Raw genomic sequence first — 20,488 nt, forward strand, 5'->3', positions numbered from 1 at the left:
GACAAGTTCAAACATACTGAGAATAGACACATTAATCTAAATGTAGCAGAGTATCAGAGCAAGTATCAGAACAAGATACGGTACAGTACACGTAAAATGTAAAACAAATTCTTATCTTATCTTATCTTATCTTATCTTATCTTATCTTATCTTATCTTATCTTATCTTATCTTATCTTGTCTTTTCAGCTCAGCACAGAATAATAAGAATAATAAATGACAATATCGTAAAAAACTACTATTACTAAAACTACTATGACTAATAGTATATGTGGAGGAGGGATGAAGAAGCGCAACTAAATTAGTTTTTCTTCTAAAATGGCACAACGAGGCACTTTCATATAAACCTTTCAAATTATAATTTCAAATGGAATAAATTATTTATTCGGCTGTTCATCAATCCCGACAGACTGCAGCTTGAATAAATGATAAATTTCATCCGCGCCAAGTGAATGTGTTATTAAATGAAAATCGACAGCTTCAGTTTGAACCCAAAACGCCTTTGATGTCCTCCATAATAATGCACGAGCGCCATTTCACCTGTCAGCTCGCATCTTATTATCTCACTGTCTTTTTTGTTTTCTTTGCTTCAAACAGATCAGAGCATCTTAAGTCGTTCGGAGCTTGCCACCCCCCCTTCCCGCTCCCCCTCAAATTTAACATTCATCCGGGGACATTAAGTAAATCTGAAGACCCCCCCGCTTCTCCCCGAAATGTGGTGTAATACAATTTGTGTACCGAGGGTCGTTCGGGTTCAGCTGATTACGTTACCATTGCTGTGACAAGAGTCAGCTGCTGACAGCTCTTCAGAAAAGAGGAGAGGCCAGCCTCATGCAGCCGGGAATGAGGGTATAAATTGGAAAGAGAGTGGTGATGCAGGGACAGATTGTCTAGTTTGGATTTTTTTTCTGCCTGAATGAGGTGGCTCATTTTATTTCTAGCTCTTTATGCTGAGCTACTGTGAAAAGGTAATTGTACAGTAAAGATATTACAGATAAAAATGGGACTTTTCTTAAGCCCCTCTCTTCCCCTCTTCTCTCCTCTTGGGCCTGTTAAGGCCTAATTGGAGCCGAGCCACTTACTGCCAACGGGATCAATGGGAGAACCAACAGTGGATACACACCATTTTCATTACTTACCACAGCTCAATACTTAAGCAGCCGCCGCAGCAATCAGTTAGTGCAACGGTAATAAGACGGGCTACACATTCTGCCATAAGGCTGAGGCACTTCTGCAAAGTGGCAATATGGTTCACCTGAACCATGTTCCTTAATGGGTGGCTGGCTGATGGTCGTCTTCCATCAGTGATACAAATATAGTGGAGTGCGTTAAATCTGACACTGTCTTAACTGGCTTAACATGTATTGATGTACATTATAAGCTCTGCTAATACATAGCGAGTCCAAATGAATTGAATGGGATCGGTTGACCGACAAGGTTAAGGGGAAGTTTGCGGTTTTTCATTTGTGAAATTAAAAGCACACGTGCGCAAATTGCAGGTCCCATGAGATGCACTGTTGTGTCGTGCAGTTTTTCTACGCAGTGTTACGGTGACAGAAAAATCAATGTCCGTGGCGTATTGTTCGAATGTGTGCGAGAGGGAGCTGCCAACCTCATCACCTGATAAAATACAACGTGCCGCTCTAGTCGCTGTGTTAAAACAAAAGGAAATAGAAAAGATTATTATTGCAATCAGGGCCAACATCCAGTCTGTACAGTATTAAGAGAGAACAACAGAATTGGCTTAACAAGTGAAAACACCTGTGGTTTGTCTAAAGAATAAAAACTGCTTGAGTGCTTTACTGGAATAATGACAGAAGGAGGCTGTATTGAAGGGACATTTTATTCTTTCATGAGAGAAATGGCAAAATAAAGGTGGACCTGCTCCTGAATTTCAGTTTCAACATTACCCTTGACCATTTTCACAGCAGACGTCACAAATGTTATGTAACACAATCATGTTTGGACATGTGCGCCACTATATACACTCCACTGCCTGTTCAGTAGGTACGCTAGCAAAGATGAATGTATTGTGCTAAATCCTCATCCATGACTGTTATAATGTTCAATTTATGTTCAAAAGGAGCGAGAAAGGTGGTAATTCAACTGTATTGTCAGTTCAGAGGATGTGGTCTGTAGTTTTCTACCAAGTCTAATAACTAAGATATGATATATAACTACTATGATAAAATAATAGAAATATGGTACAACACAAGTCAGCAGTACCACAAAACACAGCCCCTAAATTAAAAACACATCCATCATTTTACTCAATTATTTTAGAAATATGCATTTAAATTCAAAAATATAAATTTCATACTGTTCATAATGTGGACTTTTCTGGAAAAAAAAATAAGGTTCTGACTCTGACAAATGTGTCTCAGTGTTTTGTTAATGAAGTTTTTTTTGTCAGAGTATCCAAATGTTGTCTGCCGCTTGCCAGTTTGCATCTGAACTGATTTTATCTCCACCTCTAAACCATGAAGGGTGACTGTAATATATGACGTTGCACGTTAACTCCATTACACTGGAGACATGATATTGTCCATGTCTTATTATCTACCCTAAAGCTGTGCATGTCCAGGGGAATTGTCCAGAGCAAATCCAGATTGCAAACCACAGGCGTAATTTCATTGCCTTTGGCATAGGTATAGTATCTTAGACAGCAACACACAGTCTAGTATAGATGCTTACAATGTGCAAATATTACAAGTCTGACCACCTGTGAGAAATATTAAGATAAAATATGTCTGTATGCAGTATCTTTTTCATACTGTCTGGTGGCGCCACAGGGAAAAAATATTTAATTCTTTCTTTGCTTTTCTTTGTATATGTGTGTGTGTTTGTGTGGGCATTTGTTGAGACTAATGATGCAGATCTGAGTCCTTTTACACACTTTCCTAGCACGGGAGAAGTCTGCACAGAGGCGGGATGTGATATCAGGAGAGTCTGGGATAAATACGATCATCTTTGTTGATTTTCACAGTACGTGAATTATTACTATTGTGACAGTAAGACAGATTCTTGGGTGAAGGCAGGGATGGAAAATTTAAAAATTGGACCACTCTCAAGTAGAAAGCAGTAACCTGTCTCAAAAAGCAGAGGAATCTAATAATCTTAGACCTAAATGAAACTGCCTGGTAGCCTCAGAAGAAATCTCACATTATACCTTTAAATAATCTTCATCAGTACATAAAAGAGTTTCAGTAATTAGTCAATCAGCACCTTGATATAGTACTGTAGTGTTTTTCTTTCTGCCTTTTCCATTCCCAGATCTTCTATCTGTTGCTTTTCTTGCATAACAGGGGAACATTACAGTGATCATTTATAAATCAAAAGTAATAAATGGAAAGAATCAAGCATGGCATTTTGAAGTTTGCCTGAGAACAACAGCATAACATGTTTCTAAGTGATCCATGACTGTTTTTTACAGTCTCTGTTTGTGCTGCAATATTCTTGTCATAGAGCCAGCACTAATAAATTCTCCAGTAATTTATTTTCCCGTCTGCAGCGCTGCAAGCATTAATAAAATGTGCCCTAGGGAACTGGGAGGCTGAGTGTGTGAGTGTGTGTGTGTGCGTTACTGTCATACTTTGCAAGATATATATATCGTTTGACTACAAAAAGCTGGTTACACAAGCACAGAAGCAATTACAGTTGGTGTGCAAATTAAAAATTTAACATTTTAAGATTATTTTACGTGTGCATTTACTGTGCAACTGAAAGAATTCACGTTGCTGGGTACATGTACAGCATGAACAAATCTTTAAAGTTACCGGACTGCACTGAGTCCCCATTGTAGCTGACTAAGGTTGGGTGGTTGCGATGGTTTTTGCCGTCACCATCTTGACAGTGGCCGACTCCCCGTTACTCCTGGCTGATTCAAAATTGAGGAAAGAGGTGGAGTTGGAGTGGTGGGTTGAGGACGTCTGAACAGACAGCTGGGGACCTGTGAAGGCACACACCTGTCACTCAGAGTGGCCGCTTCCCTTTTATTTATGCATAACGTTAATACATACAGTACAGCTGCAACAGGTGACTTTGTACTCAACTGTTAATATGTATTTTAAAATAGTAGCACTGTATATCGGAGTCCAGAGCCGTATATTAAAGAGAATCTGGCCAACTCAATCATGGGCGCCATGTTTGCTACATTGAAGGGAAGATTCTACAGTGTAATCCTTTGGGCTCAGATGTGCTATTTTGAAATAAATGTCTTATTTTCACCATTAACAGGCCTATAACTGTTATTTCCACCATCTGTCAATATGTAAAAGACCCTCACTTAAATATCTCAGCGTCTACTTACTTTACATATCTTGCCTGTAAAATGGTTTGTGGTCAAATCACCTCAGTCAGGGAGCAGAGTTTACCTTCTTCTCGGTCTCCATGTTCATCTATCGCTGTTAAAGGTTTGAAATTACTGAGAAAAATTATAAATACTAAGAATTAGTGAAAATTAATCTAGTCTTACTGTTATTTAGTATTATCATTAGTATTATCATTATAATATTAGCACGCTAGCCATAATAACTTAGCAGTAAACGAGGCAAAGTTACGTGTCAATTAAATTTATCTATCTAAATACAAATTACATGAACACATGGGTTTCACAGTATATATGATGGTAGCTGCTATTTTTCTAAGCCTTTAGTTTTAGATAACTAGCTATCATAAACCTAGCATAAGACTAGGTTAACTGCAAACTTCATTCATTTGTAAAGCAGTGTTGGGCGTTTTTAAGATCAAGGTTCACATTAATGGTGGTGCAACTTTATTTTTCCAATCTAAAATCTTAACAAACGTCAAAGAGAAACATTGACGTTTACCTCACATAATAGGGAGAAATCAGTTGACATCCAGTTCTTCTTTTTAATCTTCTGGTCCCATAACTTTCTCTGTTGTTGTTCGCAGAGGAAACGGTGGAGTTTCCTTAGTGTTTTCCTGATCCTCTGATGGAGCCATGGGCTGAACACTGCGGCATTTTTTAACATTTAATCCAATTTTATTCCCTGTTATTGCCACTTCTCTATGGGTGATCATGGGTTAGATGTATCTAACATGGCGCCCGTGAAACACATGACGAGTTCAAAACCAATCAGCACAGCGGGATAGCTCAGACAGTCCATTCCCTAGTTGGTCAGACTCCTTCTAACATAGGGCTCTGTGGGAGTCTTTAGTAGCCAGCCTCAAGTGTCCATGAAAGGAACTGCAGATTTTATGACACTTCCGCTTTGGCTTGATCTTCTACAACCAGAAAGGAAATCCTCACAAAACCCCATTTTTTCCCCCTTAAAACTCATATAAGCAATAATAACTGACCATAAATTTACAGGATGTCATTTTAAACTGCTAAGAAAACCTGGTTTAGAGAATCTGTTTGTTTTTTTTTTGCTTTTAAAGGAGGAGGTAACTGGTGGGTGGAGACTCTTAGTGCAGCCCATCCCTCATATGAGCTAAGGGTGCCTTAAATGGCCGGCCTTCCCATTTACTTCTCTCTCCTTCCTCCTCTCCCCTCCTCCCTGAGAAGTGGAGCACTTAGTCTAATGTGAATAATGACGATGACTGTTTTCCAGACTGGCCCTTATCCACTGCCCTTATTGAGAAAGCACTAAATGGGCCAAGATTTATTGCAATAAATTACATCATCTCTCTCTCTCTCCTTCTTAGCCTTTGTTCTTCGTCTTTTTTTTTTTTTTTTTTTTTTTTAACTTTACATCTTACATCTCATTATTGCATTTGTTGACCTTTCCCCAGCTAATGTTTGTATTATGCTGTTGCAGCTCAGCCTTCTCTTCTCACCTCAGTCTGCTTTATGGCTCAAATATCAAATCTTACTCTGTTTTCCCATGATGCATTTTAATAATTGTGGACAATATGCACATCCACTCTGGTTTCAGTTAGTATGAAGACAACTTCATTCTCTGTCTTCTGCACCAATTCACTTTCTTTCCAGTAGGCATCTTGGCTTCTAGCTGTTCATCGATTTTACTGCTTCTTTCTATTGTCCTATCAGTTTAAAATGCATGAGGCTACGTTGTCTTGGCTCACACTCTCCCATAAAGACTTATGGATGGCTTAAAGTAATTAACTCTTCTCTTTTGTCAGTGAAAAAAAATCTTAGCAGTGTTTACTACCCAAGCAGTTGCTTCTGCCCAGGATACAGATTTAAAGTAGCAGTAGCAGACTGAGATGTCTTGTTTGACAGACAAGCATAGCTGTGTATTCAGAAACTCCAGAAAAGAAACCTTTGGTATCAGCAAATATTGACAAAATAACAGGACCAAGAACAAACTCCGTAATTGTAGATTCTAGCAAAATATCATGTATATTTACCAATCACCACAAAAAAATGTTAGGACTTGAACCAGACAGATGTAGTCTCTCAATAAAAAGATCATGACCAATGGTACAGCCAAAAAAATAGTTACTTTCAGGTTTTAATCAACACTTTTAGAGTGATTAAAGTGTCAGATGTTGTGTAATTAATAAATTAATGGTACAAAACAGTCTAAGAGCAGAAGTTACTACCAGCACTTCCATTGACCCCACACACTTCCTGTCATACTTGAGAGAATAGGACATGAGCTGTGCTGCAGAGTGTGTTTATGCACATGTCTGTCTGTGTATGTCTGAAGTAGATGTTACTGATGATGCTCAGGGGATTCTCTGCTGTGTTAATAACAGAGAAGGAAGCTTCAGCCAGGACATAGTTTGAGATGTGAAGCCTGTGGCTTGCCTGTAGGCTACATATATAGATACATACAGAAATATATACATATATAACACCCTCCCTTTATCAGCTGGGAGTTCAAACAGAGGTGGTAAACGCAGGATAAACGTCACAGGCTGATGATGCGTCTTTCATAAAGACTCGATTTTCCTCTATTCTCTCATATAATCCTGGCTTTGACTGATGCAAATGATCTTGAATTTTTGGTTATATTTACAAAAAAGAAATAAAATACTAAATATTTGCTGTTTAATAGTATTTTTTGCTGCTATTCTAGCATTAGCTGATTGTGTAGTATAATAACAGTGGAAGGAAAACTCCTAAATAATAAAATACTGCATTTTACAGCAGGCGGCAGAAAAAAAGAAAATCAGTGGTTGAATCAAATCCAATCAATCAATTCAATCAATCAGTTTTTTATGCAAAAAAACAAAAAACAAAAAAACAAACAAAAAAAACAAACAAACAATTAAACTGGTTGTTTCCAAGTGTTTCACCATGCCGTGACATCTATGTCATTAAAGGAAACTTTTTTATGGTTTTAGTATACATATTAATGGAAAGGTTATGATTGCAATATGCACCATTCTGCCTGTTGCTATGCCTATGCCTATGCATATGCTTTAATTTTCATTATTTCATATTTTTTGTTAGCTGTTTCCTTGTTATTGGTCCAACCATAAGCTATTTCATGTATGTGAATGACATTTTTACCTACTCTGTACACAGTATAATCACAGTGAATGCACTTAGGATCAAAACGAAAGCGAGAATAAAATAATAATTAACTGATTCTTTCCTAGTGTGTAACGTTGCTAGTGCTGAATGTGTGATACTTTGACACAAATCAAACACTATACTCTTTAACTTTCTGAACATCATACCAATTGCATATATAGTACGGTACGTCACCTGCAGGCAATTCATCTGACAGTGTGGCGTGTGGTGTGGTTTCGTTGGCACTGACACTAATTAATATTATACCTGCTCACATGCCTCAGCTTCTCCCTACACAAAGAATAATAGTCGGTTAGGCTCTGGGGCTGGGGAAGATGCAGACATGATTCCCAAAGGATGAAGCACTAACAATTACAAAGAGGTAACATCTACACATCTGATTAACAGTTGTGTTGGGGATTGAAAAATGACTGTTGCTGAAAAAAAAAAAAATCACTCAGGGTTTTATCAAATACAGAATTCCTTATTTAAGTATGATGTGTTTCTGTTCATTTACCCAAATACCAAAAACACAGATGTGTGGCGGGGATGTTTAAGTGCTACAGTGTTTCTCATTTACCCATTTTTGCACATACCTGTTTAACAATGGCAGAAGCCGCCATGCAAAGTGCCACTGGGAGCAACTTCAGGTTCAATATCTTGCCCAAGGACTGAACTGCCAGTGCTGACATTAGAGGATAATTATTTCTACCAGCTGAACCACAACCACCCGTGGGACCAAACTTTTCTTCCAATGGACACCATGGGACCTTATTATGGAAAATATTGGGGGTGGTCAATGGCCAGGGACAAACAATTCTTTAATCATGTTTGATCAATTGATGAATTACACGAATCATTTTGTCAAGTGAATTCCCCAATAAGTTGCCAAGGTATCCACTTGAAAAGGCTAGACTTCACCGCATAATTACCTTTCCGTTAACTTCAAATCCTATTTTAATCATGAGGGATGTTTCCTTCATGCCACAGAGCGCTGGATATTCCTCACCCGATGACCTTTTACCATAGATACTTGAGAAGTGTAATACTATTAGGAGAAACGCAATTTGATGGTTTCTTCCATCAGTCAGAGGTCAGATTGACATATAGCGGGTTGGAGTAGTAGAAATACGTGCGCTTGTGTGAGACTGTGTGTGTGTGGTAACAAGAGACTGACAGCTCTGACAGTTTTGACAGTTATAAGATTCTGAGGAGGGCATTTTGATTGACGCTACGAAGCAGACAGCAACACCTAGATTAAACCCTCCAGTAGTCCGTCCACACACACAAGTTATATCTTCATCACTCAGGCGGACAAGAGCTACAGATTTCCACTATTTTCTCGAGACGTACAGTTTCCCTATCTATACATCCTTGCCTATTTCTAGTCTTTAACATAACATTTGACTTAAGCAAATTACAAAATGAGAATAAGACTTTCTTTGTACCCAAAAGTGAGGCAGGCCCATGTGACATGACTGAAAACATAGTTATGTCCCCACAAGTAACACAAGTAAACGCACACATGCAAAAGATGTAACAATGTAATCATGAAGCAGTAATGTAAACATGGAGAAAGAACACCAAATCATCAGTGTGCTAAATTAATATAATTTATTCAACGGACCTCACATGTTTACAACTATACTCTTATAGACACCGCATGAATAAATAAATAGCTGTAATTTCACTGTCCACAAACATAATTTTCAGTGCTGCATTTAAAAGTAGAGTAGTTTCTTCCTTTGCTCTTTATATATATATATATATATATGTATATATACATCACACAAAAATACGGCATTATTTACAACATAGAGCCACAAATGTGTCAGTTCAACTGACATTGATTCTTTTCTCTGTGTGTGTTCAGGTTTATGAATGAACCTGAGCTACGACACTCATCAAATAAGGAGAGACTTTTACATTCACATTTAAGTCAAAAGAGATGACCTGACACTTTGCATAGTGTCAGACCAGCAGTTATCTCGTTCTATGTGAAGCTGAAGCCATTTAGTCATTACGTTGGTGAATCATTGTTCACATAACCGGGTCAGGTCCGATGAGGTCAGGTCAGATGAGGTCAGGTTGGGGTTTAGTGTCTCTTACTGGTCCTCAGCAGATATGACTGTGCCAAAACCTTATAAGCTTTTTCTTTTTTCTTTTTTAATGAACATTGTAGACCTGTAGACCACCTGGTGTGTATTAGTCAGTGAGTAAAGTAAAGTCAGTGAGTAATCAAACAAATGCACCATTTATGCTGTTTGAGTAATATTTTATGGAAACGACAGATTCCAGCAGCATTGAGAAATGGCTCCACCTTAAAAAGATCACTAATGACCATTTTAAAACAATAATGTCTTTATGTATTAATGAGAGTGGGACCACACATGAAAACACGCAATGTTTTCATTCAAACTTGAAGCTAATGTCTAGAAAACGGTTTCCATCCAACTGATGCAATGAAATAGTTACACATGACTGAAGTGAATAGAGCAGAAGAAGTAGCCAAAAGCAAAAGAAGAAGAAACAAAACCAGTCACCTTGACCCATCCACCATAGAAAAACCGAGAGAGGACTTCACAGGTTTTTTCAGTTTTTTCGCAGGTTTCAGGAAGTTGTAATAATTTAACTCACACGCCAGTGAGAATTGGCATGTTTCAATCTGTCTGAGTGATATGTGACAACATGACTCTGACAGGTAGTGTACACAAACGGATGGTTTCTTTGTTTTCTCTACAAGCTGAAACAGCTGATGAAGCCAATTATTTCAATGTTCAACAAGTCAGAACTTGTTTATCCCTAAAAAAAACAAAAAAACACCTCAAGCAAGTATGAAAACTTTTGCAGTTGAATTTTGCCTTTTCCCCAAACTTCTTCATCAAATTATTCTGGGCTAGTGTCCAATTTGGTTTTGATGGTGGACAATAAATTCACATCAGAATGTTACTGGCCTCATCTTGCAACTGATTTTTTTTTCATACAGCTCGTCACGTCTGCAACTCCGATTCAAGCCTGCTCATTATCTATGAACATAGAATTAAGGCAAGTCCACCAAAGACAACACACCACAACAATGCTGAGAGGAGACAAACAAGCAGCCAACAGTAACACTTAACAATGCCACAAAAAGGAAAATCACAAAACTGAAAATTGATTTTGGAAACATATGAAAAAGTATGACAATTCAAGAATAGTACTGGAGAATGTATGATGGTGCTCAATCAGAAACAACTTAAATATCATCACTGTGCACAACACGATGTAGAAGCCTAATAAACCATCGTTTGGAGTCTCTGAGCACAATTAATCAAATGTCCTGAGGGCTGATTGACCAGGGACCGGATCGATAATGACTGGTGCCTTCGACACCATCCCGAGAGGAGCAATCATTTCCTGTCGCCGCTAACCTGCTGTGGCTGGCCAGTCAATACTGCTTTAGGATGAGCAAACAAACCATCATAGACACGCACAAACGTAATTCAGAAAAAAAACTTCTGAGACCACGTTAAAGACCTTGATATGATAAAAGTATACCATACTCTACTGATCATTTTCAAAGCTTACTGTTAATTATCATATTTCCACACTTACAAGATCTGCCTGCTCGACGAATATCATACATGCTTTTGTTGTTATCAGTGTTATTGTTATTTGGTAATGCAGTTGTAAATGCACATTCCTTTAACAATGTTTTCCTTCCTCCAAAATTTGGACAAATACAGAGATTGCAAATGGATTTTCATAAGACACCTGCAACATCACTTTTCCAGGTTTAGTCTGAACTCACATCAGTTTACAATAATGAGAGAGGAACAACTTTGAAAAATGTGCTATTCACAATCAACCAAAGCGACCTGCTGAGCATTTAATAGCTGAAGAGACATATTTTTTCCCTTCAGGAGTTGGTGGAGACCGAAACGGATAAAAGAAAGTGCTGCTCAGTGCATGAATAATCTATTGGTTGCCATTATCCTTAACTGACGTGTATGCAAACATTCATCTTGTTGTGCCGAGAATCAAATCTGAGTTTAGTTTTGATGATGCAACAAGCATATGGTAGCTGCATCATGAATTTATTGTAGAAATTGTTATTACTGATAAATGATGGCAGTGAATGTTCAGAAATGGTTTTTCCAATATGGGATTTTGATCAAGCTTTTGTTTGGCAGGTGTTGTAAGGTGTTGGTCATATAACAGTGGTCTGAGGTTCTCAATGCTTCCAGATTTGGTAACACCAATAAAAAAATTAAGAGCAAGGTGAATACACAAAATGTAATTGGCAAAAATCTACTGTCTTCAAGTTAAAATCAGTGGTGGTAACTTTGAAATTTATTGTAATGTACCTATCTGTACAACGTATATCCTAAAAATATTATTGCTCTATTAATAAATATACTCTACGCAAACATAAAACTCACCGTCTGATGCGTCTAGAGCATTCACTTGATGCCGGTTGCCAGGTGTACACATACGTATGTATGCATGTAAATCAACATACATATACAGTACAATGGTTTGTAGGACACAGCTCGTTGGTTAAATATTGCACTATTCTCATGACCCACAACAAATTGGCCTAGACTTTCTCATATAGTCCTACCATATGTCACTGAAAGTTCATCCAACCATAGTAGCAGCACTTAAAACAAAAGGGTTGTAGATTCAGAGAGCCATGATAAAAAAACACAAGAATGAGTATAATATGCTTTGCACAGCTGACTGAGAGTCAGTTTCTTGGTTCTAGTCAAGGAATCTCAAAAAAGAAGGAGGCACCACATTACCATCATAAAACAAACTTGTGTATTCACTTGGAAACCACAGCAGATTTCTGTTGAGCTGGCTCCCAGTGTGGCAGTAGCAAGTTTCCTGAAGAATGCTGATGCCTCGTTGACTATTCCTTCTTCTTCACATTCCTTGGTTCTAGTTTTCCTTGTGCATTTGTTGTCTAGTCATCATTGTGGAAAGCCTCTGGACTAGAGGCACCGTCATCACTGAGGACCTCAGTGTTGATGAAGGTTCCGGCAAGCGATGGACCCAAAGCTTGATGGACAGGAGCCATCTCTGAAAGAATTATGTTGTCATGGTTGCTTACCAGTGTAGCCTTGTCCATGATTTCCTTGCTATGCTTGGACACCACTGCATCCAGGAAGTCATACTTGTGTGACAGCATACCACTTTCAAATAAGTACTTTGTGAGGTAAGAGAAGACTACATTTGCCAAGAAGGATGCCACCATGGACACGGACTTGAAAGGGAATCTCTGCTGGACAAAGTACTCTACATCACCAGTGAGGTGGTGGATCTTCTCCTGAGTCACCCATCCAGGGTAATAGATGAATGGAGGGAGTTTGAGGTATGGTTCCCCTCCACCAATGCGCAGCAAAAGACCAAAGATGTAGCCAGCCACAGAGCCATAGGTATTGGTGCCCTTGACAAATAAAACACTCAGAAGTTGAGGGAAAATTATGACGTAGACCAGGTCAGAGCTCAGGTACCACAAGCCGTATACCGATCCCGTTAACAAAGCCATTGCAGTGGCGAGAGCTCCAAAGACAAAGATGGTGATGCGCATTACCCAAACAAGCTCACGATCTGAAGCCTGAAGGAGAGAAGAAAATTATGTATAAAATGTGGATAATGTCAAGAGAAGGGAAATTTAAAGAACAGAAATGAAAGCAAAGCTAATGGCTGTATTTTGGTACAGAAGTGCTTTGAGGTGTAATTATTCCATTGTCCAATTCTAAACCATTAAATGTCAGATGTGTAGAGTCCACAGTGACCTACTGGCAGAAATGGAATATATTTATATTTTCATTATTGTATAATCAGCTAACATTTTTGTTAGCTTAGCTTAGCCTTTATATCTACAGATTGAGCTGGTCCTCTTCCATGGGACCTGCTCTGGTATATGACTATGTTTTTATAGTAGGCCAGTAACCCAATTCTGGCTTTTAGTGAGGGGCTCTTTCTCTCACCACTAGGTGTCACTAAATCCTACACACTGTCTCTTTAAAGTTGGCTCATCCCATGGATCTAAATGCATTTAACTCAAAGCAGTATATGTCCAATTTATGGTGGTGCTGAAGGAAAGGTCAGTGTATCACAAAAGTCTTATGTTATCATTGCTATCAAGGTTTTCCATTTTTAAGTACATGTGAACTTGATTGGGATAACACTTTGTGTAGTTTGTAAAGCAAGCATAAATTCAACTTGGGTAGTTGCTTTGGATTTTTGCCTATTTTCTTTCATTTTTCTGAAATGAAAGTAAAATAGATTTTCTGATTAGTTAACCAGTACTGGAAACCACCGGCTCAAACTGATGTGTGTCGGTATTATTGTTGGTGGTCTTACCGATTGTCGAAAGGCGAGCTGATAGATGTTTCTGGCAAACATGGAGCTGGCTGAGAGTATGGATGAGTCTGCTGATGACATTACTGCAGCCGACACCGCCCCCAGACCAAAGAAGGAGATGTACGGTGGGCAGAGGTGCTGAAGCACTATGGGAAGAATCATGTCCGATTCTTCCTTATCCTTCGGAGGGAGGGAACCATACGTTGTTTGATTCCAGTCTGTAAAAGGAAACACTGTCAATAACTTTGTTGAAAATATCTTATATTTGAAATGAACCAAGCAGCAGGATTCTAACAACATTATCTATATTCAATTAAAAAATTTTGGCACACTGAACAAAAAATGGCTGTGCCTCGCATGAGCCACACTGTAATTAAAGTTGAACAGCTTGTACCTGGAAAATGATCCCATTTGAAGACTTAGAAAAAAAAAAACTCTTAAAACAACCTACAGTGTTTTAAATGGACTAATTGTAATTTTTGTTGTGATCCCCAAATTATTCAGACAAAAAGTTCAACTTTGAGACCATATTATTATACGCCTAACTCAGTTTTAGTTGAGACAGTAACAAGAAGAATAGCACTGTTCTTTTTAACCCACCCCTCCTGACAGTTAAATACCACTGATGAGAAACAATATTTTATTCTTCTCTGTGTACACAGGTACTCGGTGAAAAATTATATGACTATAGATAATCCTGAATCTTGATTGTTGAAAGTAAATCTCAAATGTGTAAGAAGATTTTCTGAAAAGGACATTAATCTGAGAGCAGCTAACTCCATTCTTCCATACTTTGTATTTAAACCTGATATTTGGGGGAATGATCTCTGCCCCTTCTTCATCATACGTTGTCCTAACAGATTCTGTTAAAAAAGTGTCAACTTGTAAGTTGACACTATTTGTTTTCCATTCTCTCTTTTGCCTTTAAACCATGTGATCTTCCTCCCCCAGACACACCACAGTCTGTGTTTTTCTTTCCCATCCCTGGATATTTATAAGAAGCAGCTGATTAGCCCTTGTTATAGATGAAGCAGCCTCAGACACTCCACATTAATTAGCTCCTCTTCAGATGTAATATTCACTAAATCGGCATGGTCTGATGGCTCGCTCTTCTGTCCATCGTGACAAGATCTGTCTGCTGTTCATACCCCCCCAGACACTGTTTTCATCTGCATTTACACATCTAAAAAAAAAAAAAAAAAAAAAGGCTGCCGGGCTGTAAACAAGCCACGAAGGCAAAGCCATCTCTTTGATCACATTTTCCATTTTGAATAAAGGATCAGATTCCTGGATGTTTCGATTGTCTTTTGATGTTTCATTAACTGCTTAATAAATATCTGTGTGTATGCACATCGTCCATGGATCAGTGTCGGATTTGTGTGCGTTCGTCTGAGCAGTCTGATTTAACAGCTGCAATCCGGATATCACAGTGTGTGTCAGCAGGTAAATACAGATGAATCAATATTAATTTGTAAAATATTAAATGAGCACGCTGAACAACTTCCTCGTGAAGTTGTGGGCTCAAATCCAGTGCATTTATTTAATTTGATGTATACTTCCCAGGCTTACAATGCCTGATGCACATCAGTGTGTGCGTGTCTTTGTGTTTGTGTGAGTGAGCATTTACCAGTGGAAGCCCCTATAGCTCCTATGAGGACAGAGGGCACGGCCATGACCAAGCAACCGAAGGCAGCGAGGAAGGAAAGGACCTGAGCATAGGTAGCTGAAGAGGCAGAAAGAACCCGTTGAAAATAGACCTGCCAGGGAATCCCCCCCAACATCTAGAAACAGAAACACCATAGTAAATACAGACGCCAAACCAAAGCTTCGCTGTCAACAATCTGCAGGAAATACCACTATGAGGCTCCTTTTAAAAGACTGACTTAAACGCAATCTCACAGGCTGCTTGACTTGAACCAGAATGTGTGTGGAGTTAACTCTGCAATAATGCGGCCTACTTTATCTTGATGAATGCCGTTGCAAAGATTCAAGCTTACCAGCAAAAAGAAGTTGTCCGCCCAGAGCCATTTGTCTTCAGGCTCAATCTTCCCCAGCCAGGGTGACTGATAGATTGCTTCTTTAGCTGTAACGCTGATGTCTGACACGGCAGGATTGGACAGAGCAAAAGGCACACTGATCCACTGATGGAGAGCAGGGAATCAGAATGCAGATTTTACTATAAGATACCTTTTATATGACGAAATATTTTAACATCTGTTAAAAGCACTTATTTAATTTATTGGATTCCATAAAACACAGCGATTTATGATGTCCTTTAGAGTTGCTGACTGCGTAAATGTTGATCACCGACTCACCAAGCCCAGAAAGATACAGAAGAGCTGGACGACATCCGTGTATGCGACCGAGTATAGTCCCCCAACAAGGGTGTAGAAGATAGCTATCAGTGCAGAGATCACCACTGACATGTTGATGTTTATGTCCACGATCACACTGAGAGTGGCACCTGCATGGTAACACAAGCAAACTTAAAGAAAATGCACTGAAATCTGACTAACAGCTACCTTTGTGTAGTTTTAATGATGGGTTTGGACACAGAGGGCGTATCTTTAAGAGATGGCACTCAGTCGTTACCTTACCCAAGGCAGACAAAATGGCTGCAGACCAGAAGATCTCTCCCATGAGTGCAGGGATGAAGAGCAGTCCTCCCATCCTTTGTCCGTACAGCTGCTGGAAGGGGTCCAGCATGGTGACGTATCCGCGTGATCGCATTGGTTTGGCAAAGAAAAGGCCACCTGAGTGATGTCAGACATGGAGGTATAGCAGACAAACGGTATTAAAAGGCCATTGCAGAAAGTGTGTTTTGTAATATTTCTAAAGTGAAATTAAACCAAACGTTCATTTTTACGCTAATCGGTTTAGCTATTGTTTGTAAAGAGTGTTTCCAGACAGTTCCAGTCCAATGGAGTCAATATCAATTCATCATTGTGGCTGAACAGTTACTGGTGCAGATTGATTATACTAGCCAATACTGCATTACCACCAAATGATGATCCAAAGGGACAAAAATAAAAGCAGACACAATGATCACTGTGATAGGTTAGCTATTATTCTACCTGTCATAATGGAAAAATCCACTGACACTGACTAATTAAATGTTGTAATTACTGATGGAATTCATTATCTTATTGTACACACACACACACGCACACACACACACACACACACACATATATACTTTTTTATTTATTTATTTTCACGATGCACTTGTTCTATTCAACATGTGTCCTTACCTACAACCAGGCTGAGAGCGTACCCAAAAGGTGCCTGCGCCCAGGCCAGCCCGTAGTCTGGCAGGTAAACATATTCTGCTGTCCCGTTGATATAGCCCCCGCCCACCCAAGTCGCTGAAAAAGAAAGAAGAAAAAATTTTTGGATGACAGCATCAAAGCAAAAGGTACAGCCACGCGAGCTTTGAAATTGTGGAAGCAGTGCCATACATCCGTGGGAGCTGTGCGTAAAAGACAAAATGCGCGCACGACTCGTGTCCAACAAATCCTGAGAGTGCCCTGCGCTTAACCGGCTCACCGGTCATTGTGAATCCACCAACGAACAGCCCGATGTCCCTTCCCCCGACCATGATCCTCTCGCTCTGGTCCATGCCATCGCCAACTCCGGAGTTCTTGTTCTTCCACGCGGCCCAGATGCCAACGAAAAGAATCAAGACGTAGAAGATCACAATAGCCACGAGACCCTCCGCGTGGATGGCCATCTTTCTTTCGTCCGCTTCCCCGCCGAGATCAAGTGCTGCTGCGCGCGGATTGGAAAGTCATGAAGAGAACTGGGAAGAAATATAGAAACACCGTTTATATTTCACTTTTTGTCTTATACAGGTGCACCTACTTTGTGCAACATCCTGTTTATCAGGTGTATAATTTCGGACCAACTGTAACTGCAGTGCGTATTATAGAACTGACAAATATGAAAAACATACGGAGAAATTGATCAGTCTTAAAGCACTGCAAGCATTTATTTCACGCTAATTAATGTCTTGGAGGCAGCTTGATTGCATCTATTCTTAGCTAACGGAGATTGACCACACCTTAGTGTATACAGTAAAACGAGTATTGAACACATCACTCACAATTTTTCACAGTAAACATATTTCTAAAGGTGCTATTGGCATGACATTTTCACCAGGTGTTGGTAACAACCCGAATATCCCATACATAGAAAGAAACCAGAAAAAAATACGTTCAGAAATGTGTAATAATGTAAAATAACAGAGGGATAAAGTATTGAAGACACTCAGAAAGGGAGGTGGAAAAAGGCATGGAAAGCCAAGACACCAGTTGAAATCTATCAGTGATCAGATAGCCATCCTGTCCCTTGTCAGTCCAAACTGATGGCCTGTCATTACCAAGGTGTCACACCAGGAACATTTCATGATGGGTAAAAGGTTAAGAACTCTCCCAAGACCTTTGTAACCTTATTGTTGCAAAACATTCCGATGGCACTGGTTACAGAAGCATTTCTAAACTTCTGAACGTTCCAGTGAGCACTGTTGGGGCCATAATCCAGAAGCGGAAAGAACATCATTCGACCATAAACTGGCCACAACCTCGCAAGATTTCTGACAGAGGAGTGAAAAGAATTATCAGTAGAGTTGACCAAGAGCCAATCCATGTTTGGTGGACAAAATGCACTGCACATTACCCCAAAAACACCATACCGACAGTAAAGTTTAGAGGTGGGAACATTATGGCGTGGGGCTGTTTTTCTCCATATGTTACTGGCAAACTTCATATAATTGAAGGGAGGATGAATGGACAAATGTACCGAGACAGAGAAACATCTGCCGCCATCTACCAGAATGATGAAGATGAAACGACGGTGGACATTTCAGCAAGACAATGATGCCAAACACGGAGCCAAGGAAACTCTCAACTAGCTTATGAAAAAGGAAATAAAGCTGCTAGAATGGTCCAGCCAATCACCTGACCTGAATCACCCATGTTCAATACTTTTCCCCTGTGTCATTTCACATCATTACACATAAATTAATTTCTGAACTCATTTGTTTTGGTCTCTCATGGATGACTTTGGTTGTTACCAACACCTGATAGAAATTTCATGTCAATAACAGCTTTAGAAATATGGTTACTATGAACAATTGTGAGTGACGTGTTCAATACTTATTTTACCCTTATTTTACTTATTTTATATATATATATATATGCTTGGTGCCAAGTATGGTGGCCGTTCAAATGTGCCATTGCTCCACAAAAGACTTCAACTCAAAACTAAAGTGAAAAAGACGCGTTCCAGTTCAAACTACTGAAATCAGAAATCATCACGGATGAAAATACAACGCATAATCAGAAACAATATGCCTGCAAGGTAGTGTTTAAGAAAGCGATCAATTTATTTCATACACATTTTTTTTTTTTTTTTTTTTTTTAGACTGATCAACGCCCAAAGCCTAATTTAGACTGTTCTGCAGATGAGTAGTTTTCACTTAGTGTGTGAATAGTTTAAGTGTGATAAAGTAAGTAGAAAAAAATATACAACATACAGTTTATATATTCCTGGTAGTGAAAGCACTGCAAATATAAATGATCATATTTAGAAATCCTGTAAAAGACCATGGTCACAACTCACCGTATCCAGAGAACGCACAAAGCCAGGCAAGAGAAACAACCCGCACTCCATCATGTGTCAGTAAATCAAAAGATATGAATCTAATAACAAGGAAAAAGTAGAGCCAGTGGTATTAATCGAGGAGTTCACATATTATTATTGGTGGACTTGTTGCAAAGCTTTTAGTACAGTTGAACATGTTTAACGCGCGCCTTGTTCACTCCAGTTATCCAGCATCTTCAGTTAACGTGTGTCCACAAATGTTCACATTAAAAGACAAAAGACTTTTGTTGCCAAATACGACGCGAATAATTTGGACCGGCATCCCCAAATGTGCGTAAAAGCCCAGTGAATGTTTCCAAACGCGACGCACCGTCAAAAAACTGAGAACCATTAACGGAAAGAAAACTGAAACAGACGAATACGAGTTTTGGTCCGATGTGCTGCGACACTACCCAGACCTTTGGTTTTCGGCTCCCTGTTGCGCTGACACCATGGTGGCAAGAGTGCAACATTGCATTATTGATCTCTCTTTAAATCACCTGTCACTGTAGTCAGATACACTTACATTCAGCCATTAAGCGTTAGTTGAAAAAATAATCTCAAAAACTGACATCATCTTACCTCTCCTCTGGAGAAAACGAGTCTGTATAAATCACGGGGACCGGGGCCTCCAAAAAAAGATTCAAAAAGTGGGGAAAACGATCAGTTTTATGCAAAATATCACGGCCCCTCTGTGTAATCTCCCGGACGACCAAACACAATTCACCTATGTTGTTTTTCAAGTCACAAATGGTCGTCGGCGAGAGGCAGGGAGAAGGACCGAGCGAGGGAGGGGGAGAGGGTGGAGGTGGGTGGAGATGAATGGGAGTGGTGGGTTTATTGGGTGCTGTCAGGGTGGGTAGATGGTGGATGAATGTCTTCCAGGCCAGGACGAAAATAGCACCTAATAGAGAGTGGCATGACGCACTAGTTGTCCGGAAAAGCTTTCCAATATATAATATCATGCTGGCAATGGATGAAACGTTTACTTTGCCAGGTTACATTTCAGGCCTGATTTACGATCTTGCGCAGGTCCCCGCTTGCT

At 39.4% G+C, this 20,488-nt stretch overlaps 1 protein-coding gene across 2 annotated transcripts; it reads right to left on the bottom strand.

The window, feature by feature from the left end:
* Positions 1–9,049: 9,049 nt before the first annotated feature.
* LOC125017255 (high-affinity choline transporter 1-like) lies at positions 9,050–20,488 on the bottom strand. Of its 2 annotated transcripts, XM_047600157.1 has the most exons (10): positions 20,026–20,488; positions 19,423–19,502; positions 17,350–17,602; positions 17,055–17,168; positions 16,401–16,556; positions 16,119–16,267; positions 15,801–15,944; positions 15,431–15,584; positions 13,804–14,021; positions 9,050–13,051 (listed from the first exon to the last, which is right to left on the bottom strand). In XM_047600157.1, the coding sequence occupies exons 3-10, from the start codon at positions 17,531–17,533 to the stop codon at positions 12,398–12,400; spliced, it is 1,773 nt and encodes a 590-aa protein (XP_047456113.1). In that variant the 5' UTR covers positions 17,534–17,602; positions 19,423–19,502; positions 20,026–20,488; the 3' UTR covers positions 9,050–12,397. The 2 variants fall into 2 exon arrangements, with proteins under 2 accessions (XP_047456113.1, XP_047456112.1); XM_047600156.1 differs by lacking the exon at positions 19,423–19,502 and having other exon boundaries at positions 20,026–20,487.

The sequence above is a fragment of the Mugil cephalus genome, chromosome 12 (assembly GCF_022458985.1).
Source record: "Mugil cephalus isolate CIBA_MC_2020 chromosome 12, CIBA_Mcephalus_1.1, whole genome shotgun sequence".
NCBI classification, from domain to species: Eukaryota; Metazoa; Chordata; class Actinopteri; order Mugiliformes; family Mugilidae; genus Mugil; species Mugil cephalus.

Excerpts from the sequence above, each read along its gene's own strand:
- LOC125017255 (XM_047600157.1), bottom strand. The coding sequence starts at position 17,533 with ATGGCCATCCACGCGGAGGGTCTCGTGGCTATTGTGATCTTCTACGTC. Across the intron at positions 17,169-17,349 it reads TGGTGGATTCACAATGACCG|CGACTTGGGTGGGCGGGGGC; the intron begins GTGAGCCGGTTA and ends TTTCTTTTTCAG. Across the intron at positions 14,022-15,430 it reads AGCTATAGGGGCTTCCACTG|ACTGGAATCAAACAACGTAT; the intron begins GTAAATGCTCAC and ends TTCCTTTTACAG.